Source organism: Ochotona princeps, chromosome 20 (genome assembly GCF_030435755.1).
Source record: "Ochotona princeps isolate mOchPri1 chromosome 20, mOchPri1.hap1, whole genome shotgun sequence".
Taxonomy (NCBI): domain Eukaryota; kingdom Metazoa; phylum Chordata; class Mammalia; order Lagomorpha; family Ochotonidae; genus Ochotona; species Ochotona princeps.
In genome coordinates, this window is record NC_080851.1 from 29,973,079 (window position 1) to 29,980,463 (window position 7,385).

General features: G+C 49.1%; 1 protein-coding gene across 2 annotated transcripts in view; it reads right to left on the reverse strand.

The window, feature by feature from the left end:
• Positions 1–6,897, reverse strand: part of KLHL7 (kelch like family member 7) — a 59,009-nt gene extending 52,112 nt beyond the window's left edge. Inside the window, exon 1 of one of the 2 annotated variants that reach the window (XM_004582448.4) lies at positions 6,476–6,897. In XM_004582448.4, the coding sequence (XP_004582505.2) occupies positions 6,476–6,595 (120 nt within the window). In that variant the 5' untranslated portion in view covers positions 6,596–6,897. Of the gene's footprint in view, positions 1–6,189; positions 6,411–6,475 lie in introns of those variants that run through there. The other variant, XM_058677973.1, reaches the window with a different exon arrangement.
• Between the last annotated feature and the right edge of the window lie 488 nt (positions 6,898–7,385).

Here is a 7,385-nt window from a genome sequence, read left to right on the forward strand (position 1 = left end):
TCTTAAAATCTGTCTCCCTCCCCATCCCGACATCATAAGTTTTCAAATCTAGCTGGTACATAATCTTTTTTGGCCTCCCTATATTTGGTACTCCTACTGTCTCCTCCTCTTGGTAACTGACATCTTGGTCTCAATGATGATATTTCTGGCTGTCTTCTTTTTACTCCTTATTCTCCAGTGCATATGTCCTATGCTTCAAAATGTTTGCTGTTGCTTGGAGCTGCACCCACTGTGCACTTTTTTCTTTGTTCTACCTACATATCCACCTATCTAATTATTTATTTAAAGTTTTATGTATTTGAACGACTTGGAAAAAGAGAAAGAGCAATCAAGTTCCTAACCACCAATTCAGTCTCCAAATGCCAACAGTTGGGGCTCCTCTAAGCTGGTACAAAGGCAGGAGCTAACTCAATCCAGGACTGCCATGGGGATGGCAGCAACCCAGTTACTGCAGCCACCATAGCACACATTAGAAGAAAGCTGGGGTTGGGAGTGGCAGCCGGGTCTCAAACCCAGGACCTCTGATAGGGGACATGGTGTCTTAACTGGCATCTTCAGCACTGAGTACTGATCCCACAACTATCTATTTAACAAATAATTGAGGGCCTGGTGCGTTGGCTCAGTGGCTAAATCCTCACCCTGCAAACACCAGCATCCCATTCAGGTGCTAGTTCATGTCCCAGCTGCTCCACTTTCCATCCAGCTCCCTGCTTGTGGCCTGGGAAAGCAGTGAAGGATGACCCAAAGCCTTGGGACCCTGCACCTGTAGGAGATCTGGAGGAGGCTCCTGGCTGTTTGCTTTGGGTCAGCTCAGCTCTGGCCGTGGTGACCATTTGGGGAGTGAACCAATGAATAGAAGATCTTTTTCTCTGTTCCTTCTCTCCTTCAAAAATCTGACATGCTTTTCCAATAAAAATAAATCTTAAAAAAAAAAAAAACCAAATAATTGAGTACCTATATAGTAAATGTTGGCAACATAGCACTAATACACAGTTCTTGCCACCATGGAACTTAGACAATCATTAAATCATTAAACTAAAAAGTGATTTCAACATTTACAGAGAGATAAGTGCATGAGGGAAATGAACAGAATGCCCAAGAGCATTAAATGGAGGGCCTTCTATACTCCAAGACACTCATGGACGAGGCGACATGTAAGCATTAGGAGGAAGGAGAGAATACTTCCAGCATTGCTATGATATTTTAGGTTCTGAAAGGAAGACAGATGTCTGGAGTGAAATGCTTGAGAGAAGAGTAGTATGGAATCTGATTGGAGAAGTAGGCTGGGGTCAGATCAGGCAGGGGTTTGACGGCCAGGAGAAAGATAAGTATTCATTATAAATTCATGACAACCACAAAACAGTTTCCAGAAGCACAGTTAGCCATCATACCATGTCTCTTCTTCACAAAGATCACTTTACTCAACCTCCAATTTAACCTTCTTCCATTTCACTGAATGATGCCATCTCTTATTCTTTCGGAGAAAATGGAGGATTCTGGGCAGAAACTTTACTCTAATTCCAGTCATGCTAATTACCGATCTTATCTCCCCTTCCTCTACCTAAGATACTTAGGGTGTCAACTCAGGAATTACTCATTGTGTTTCTTAAAGAGTTAACCTCTGTAAGTGAAATTCACCCCAATAGTTGTTAAACATGTATCTCTCCCACTTAAACAAATAAACCCAAGCAACCTTCATTTGACTTTCTTATTCTCTCCTGTCAACTCCCATCTGCTTCTCCATCAAAATAACTCACTACAGCAACACAACCTTGTGTTGCTAAATCTTTTTAGAATTCTTTTCTGATCCTTCATTGAATTCTCATCATCTTCAAGATCTGTGATCCTCCTACTGAAATAAATTCTCTGATTTTCAAAATATGTCTCCTTTTCTTCTTTTCATCTCATTTGCAGATTCCTTTCCTGGCCTTTATTCTAGACTCTTGATTCTCTGTGTATATGTGCATTTCTTAATTATTTACTTTTAAATTTGAAAGGTAGAGTAACAGATTGAAAGAGAACTGCCATCTGCTGGTTTACTTCCCAAATGGCCACAAGCGCAGGGGGCTGGGCCAGGTGGAAGCCAGGTGTTTCTTCTGGTTTCCTACAGGGATGCAGAGCCAAAGCACTGAGCCCATCCCCACTGCTTTCCCAGGCACATTAGGAATGAGCTGGATTATAAATGGAGTAGCCAGGAGTTGAACCAGCACACATGAGATGCTAACACTGTAGGCAGCAACTTAACTCACTATGCCACAATGCCTGCCTGATTCTCCATGTTTTCAGCTTAGTTATCTTCTTTAGGCAGGTAATTCACAAATTTCCTATTTCATCCCACAACTCTTGCTGATCTGCTAATTAATCACATATTTTCCCACTGGCATCATAAAGTGCACATAGCTAAAAGTCCAATTACAAACTTCTCCTCCATGTCTTGCTCCTTTTCCAGAACTCCCTCTGTACATGAACAGTGCCATAATCCATTTAGTTCTGCATTCTATAAACCTAGAGGCCATTAGCTACATGCTGTATTGGGTCCTTCAACACCCAAGCAACTGCCAGCATCACCACAGCAACAAAACCAGACAACATTAGTTGAGGTCCTCTTTTAAATTGCCTTAGTGGGCCATCTAGATTACTCATCACAGCCATGGAGGTAGTTGTCACCATCATGTCCTGTTGCTTTTGCCTCCTAAATGTTCTAAATCTATCATCTTTTCTTCACTATTATCACTGTTCATCACAGTCACCATCTCCGTGCAAGACCTTCATGTCTTGCTGCACCACAATAACTTCCTGATTGGTCTGCCAAGCAACCACTCTGAGTTCTTAAGTCTGTTAAAAGAGAAAAAAAATGCATCCTTTTCAAAAGAAAAAAATAAATAAGCAAACAAACAAACAAAAAACAGAAAAAGAAAGTAACCACCATCTGGACCCCACCCCAACATGTATGTGTGCAAGAACACTAAACAACATTTTGGGGCAAGGGCTTGTGTTGTGGTATAGCAAGCCAAGCCACCACTTGGGACATCCCATATTGGAGCACCTCTTCTGCTGCTCTGCTTCTAATTCAGCTTCCTGCTGATGTGCCTGGGAAGACGGAGAAAGATGGCCCAATTACTTGGACTCCTGCCACCCACATAGGAAATGGGGATGGAGGTCCTAGATCCTGATTTTGACCTGGTCCAGACCTGGCTAATGTGAACAATTGGGGGAGTTCATTCAAAAGGTAGAGTGTCAGAGAGGGAGAGATCTTGCATTTGTTTGTTCACTCACCCCAGCCAAACTTGACTCATTACGCAATGCATGGGCAAGTCCCCAGCCTCTTCACCAATGTCATCTCTCACCAGCTCCCCTTCTTCTGTGCTCTTCCTTACACTGGCCTTCAATCACTCCCTTGTAGTCACCATTCTACAGCACAGGTCTCCACTCAGAGCCTTGGTATGTGTTGGTCCCTCTACCTGACAGGCCCTTTCCTCTCTCTTTTCTTTGCCTAGTTAACACCTACTCTTTACTTATTTCTCAACTACTGCTTCCTTAGGGAAACTTTCCTGCAGGAAGGAAAGCAGCTGCCTTACACACATGGAATTATGTTGCTTGGTATTTACACTCCAAAAGTTCGACCTTTGGTAACTTTGAAGGGTGGTGGTGGTGGGCTGTTCCCAAGCTGGAGACTACCCCAGCCCTGATGCCAGGAAGGCTATTTGGTGTGACACTGTAATAAAGTCTCAGGAGGAATTTCATACCTAGAAAGCCCTTTGTCCAGCAGTATCCCACAAGGAGGGGAGGGAAGAAGATACACTCCTGGGCCTGGCAGTGTGGCCTAGCGGCTAAAGTCCTCGCCTTGAAAGCCCATATGGGCGCCGGTTCTAATCCTGGCAGCTCCACTTCCCATCCAGCTCCCTGCTTGTGGCCTGGGAAAGCAGCTGAGGACGGCCCAAAGCCTTGGGACTCTGCACCCGCGTGGGAGACCCGGAAGAGGTTCCAGGTTCCAGGTTCCCGGCTTCGGATCGGCGCGCACCGGCCCGTTGCGGCTCACTTGGGGAGTGAATCATCGGACGGAAGATCTTCCTCTCTGTCTCTCCTCCTCTGCGTATATCTGGCTGTAATAAAATGAATAAATCTTGATAAAAAAAAAAAAAAGAAGATACACTCCAAACTCTGCCTCCTTTATTTAAAATACTCTCTCAGGTGCTACCTTGGGCATCACCCATCCTATAAAAGGGCACGGGGCACAATGGCTCAATGGCTAAACCCTCACCCTGCAAGTACTGGGATCCCATATGGTGCCAGTTTGTGTCCTGGCCACCCGGCTTCCCATCCAGTTCCCTGATTGTGGCCTGGGAAAGCAGTGGAGGACCGGGCACCTATGTGAGAGACCTGGAAGACGCTCTGGGCTCTTGGGATTGTACAGGTTCAGCCCCAGCCACCGTAGCCTCTTCAGAAGCAAACTAGCAGATGGCTGCCTACATGCCCACCTGAAGGTGCACTTTCCTTTCTTCAAATAAGTCTTTTGTCCTCATCTCCTTCAGGAATTCTTTCACGCTGTGAGGCAGGGGCCTGAAGCAAGTCTCCTCCTTGGGAAGGGGAGCTTCTTGCCTTCCTCTCTTCCCTGTGAAACACACCCAACCCCACAGCTGTTAGCTAAATAAAGATCATTTATTTAGAAATTGCTAAACCTCAGAGATTTTGTTGCAGCGCCAGTAAACAGAAAATATGGCTATACAGAGAGAAAGTGACCTAAATTACGTTCTCTAAGACCACAAAACAAATTCATGGTAGAACAGGGACTGAAACTGAGGTGTGTTAATTTCAGAGTGTTCTCAAATTTTTGCAGGGATGGACACGGTCTCTCATCTAAACACTCCTCCTGATCCCAAGAGTAGTGAAGTCATACAGGGAACCAACTGGTCATCTCACAAAACTATTTACTAAAGGACAAGAACACCGATAAAATGGGTCCTCACTCCATCATCCCTCCTGCAGCTCAGACCAGCTTTTGCTTCCCCAAGTTTTCACTAACTGCGCCTGTCAGTGGTTCTGGGGGAAGTCTTCCCTTGTGTTGAGATGTGACCCAGCACAGAGACAGCATAAGTACAACGTGAATGCACAGCAAAGTGAAACTACGCTTGTGATTAAACAAAAAAAAGATGCAGGTTTCTACAAAGCGGCTAAAGGTCTAGGGGAGAACGGTTGGAGCCACATGCAAAGCCAATCACAAAAGAAAAACGCAGCACTTAAGGTCAGTCAGCGTTGTGGGGAAGCTCCCTGGTGGCTTTTCATGTATCCATGTTCCCCTTGCTACTAAGTAACACAACGCTGGTCTTCCAGTAACTAACTCCGCACACAGATGTCAACATAAAAGGCAGTCAAACAAATCCACGTGCAGAGTTAAACGCGCAGCGCCCGTTTCTTCCTCCTTCGGTAAACATTTGATTCTGCAACTTTCCAATTAAAGGTTGAGATAAGGCTTTACAAAAACCTAATCCAGGAATGAAAACACAGATGCGTGGGCGGAGTGGAGGGGACCGTCAGAAGCCCTCAAACAGGTTCTAGCAGGGTCAGCTGCATCGGACTATACCATTACAAGCCCACGCTGTCAAACTACACGGGCAAAATTAGAAGCTAGCTGAATCGCAAACGCAATTAGATGGAACGCGAAAGAGCACGGCCGGGACCACAAATTCAGGACCACAAAACAATGGAATCAGCCTTTGGGACAACTTGACCGCAAAGACCAGGAAGATATTTCCACTGGGGTCTACTGCCCTGGTCCCGGAGCCCATGAACAAAGACCAGATCGCTGCTGCAGTCAACGTGTTGAAAGCTTCTAATTCCAATCCCAGCATGCCTCCCGTCAACCGAACTCCTTCGCTCAGCCAAGCAAGGTTTCCTATGTTTCCTAGCCGCTCACGCGTGTGCTTTGTCCTCTCCAGCAAAACACAAGAACAAAAAATCCCGAAACGTGCCGACCAACCTCCTCCTTTCCAAGTCACACATTCTGTCTTTAAGACCCAACAGGAGCCAGGTGCCTCGCCTAGGACTAAGCAAAGCCCACCTCCCCCTCCCTGGGCTCACCACCTTCCGCCGACCTCCACGCGTGCACCGCACACCCGAGACACAACAAAGCGCCGCTCCGAGCCAAGGGGACGGGGAGCGCGGAGGGCTCACCCAGGACCGTGAACTTACCCTAAATCAACACGGGAGCACCGGCTTTCCACGAGCCCCACCTGGGCCACGTCGCAGGGATGCGGTGTGCGTGCGTGTGTGGGGGTGCTGTCCTCCTCCCCATGCGCTGCCCTGCAGGAGACCTCGCGTGCGATAGGGATGCGGGGTGGGCTTGGGGCTGCGAGACACCTACCACTGCCGGACCCCCACACCGGAGAACGGAGGGCGCGCCGTGACGCCACCAGCCCTGCGCCCAGGCCGCCTCCCAGCGCACCAGGACCCTCCCCTCCTCCCACGGGGGCGGCACCTGTTTTCTCATGTTGTTCATGACGCCCATGAAGCCCGCCAACAATTTGGCTTCTTCCCGAGCCGCCAGTTTTTTCTCCGTCTTTTTCTTGCTGCTCTTCTCCACTCCCGAGGTTGCCATGGTCCCTCAGAGCGCTGAGGGTGGAGAGGGTCAGGGCCCAGGCTGGCTGGCTGGCTGGCCTCGCCGGGCGAGTAGGGTCAACACTCCCCCAGAGGGCAGCCCTGCGGCCGCGGCTGCACCCAGCTCGCGAGCAGGCGATGCCGGTTCAGCCTCTGTTAGAATGACAAGGCCCGCTCAGCTCCCCGCTTCTCCAGCGCTCTGTGAAGGAGGAGCGCCGGCCCGCTCGGTGGCCTCTCCGCTGCAACCCACCAGCCGGAGCCCCCACTAACCCGCCTGAGGAGCCTGCGCACTGCGCTCGGGCACCGGGGGTAGGTGTGGGGGCGGGGCTGGGGACGGGCGGGGCCTAGTGCGTCACAGCCGCGCGACGCGCGCAGGGGCAGCCTGAGGTCTCGGGGCAGCTGTGTAAGGCCTACCGGCTCGCTGGGTGGAAGCTTCGATGGAACTGAGTCAAATGATGCCCGCTCTCCGGTCTGTCTGAGACCGAACGGTCTCGCGGATGTAGAAGAGGTGGTTGTCACACGGCAGCGTCTCCCAGCTGTGTGGGAACTGCAGTATCCGAGCAAGGCTCAGTTAGTGGTGGTTAAACGGTGCAACGAGGTCACTTCCTGCGAGCTGAAGACTTGCTACACCAAGCACGGGCTGTGTCGCTTTGTGTTGATGAAGCAGGAGCCTACAGGTTCTAGTAGATTCTATCAGGCTGGCGTCCTCCATCCAAAACTGAGATCCAGGGCCAGTATTGTTGTGCCGCTAGTTAAGTTGCCAGATGGGTGCCCGTTCGAGTCCCGGCTGC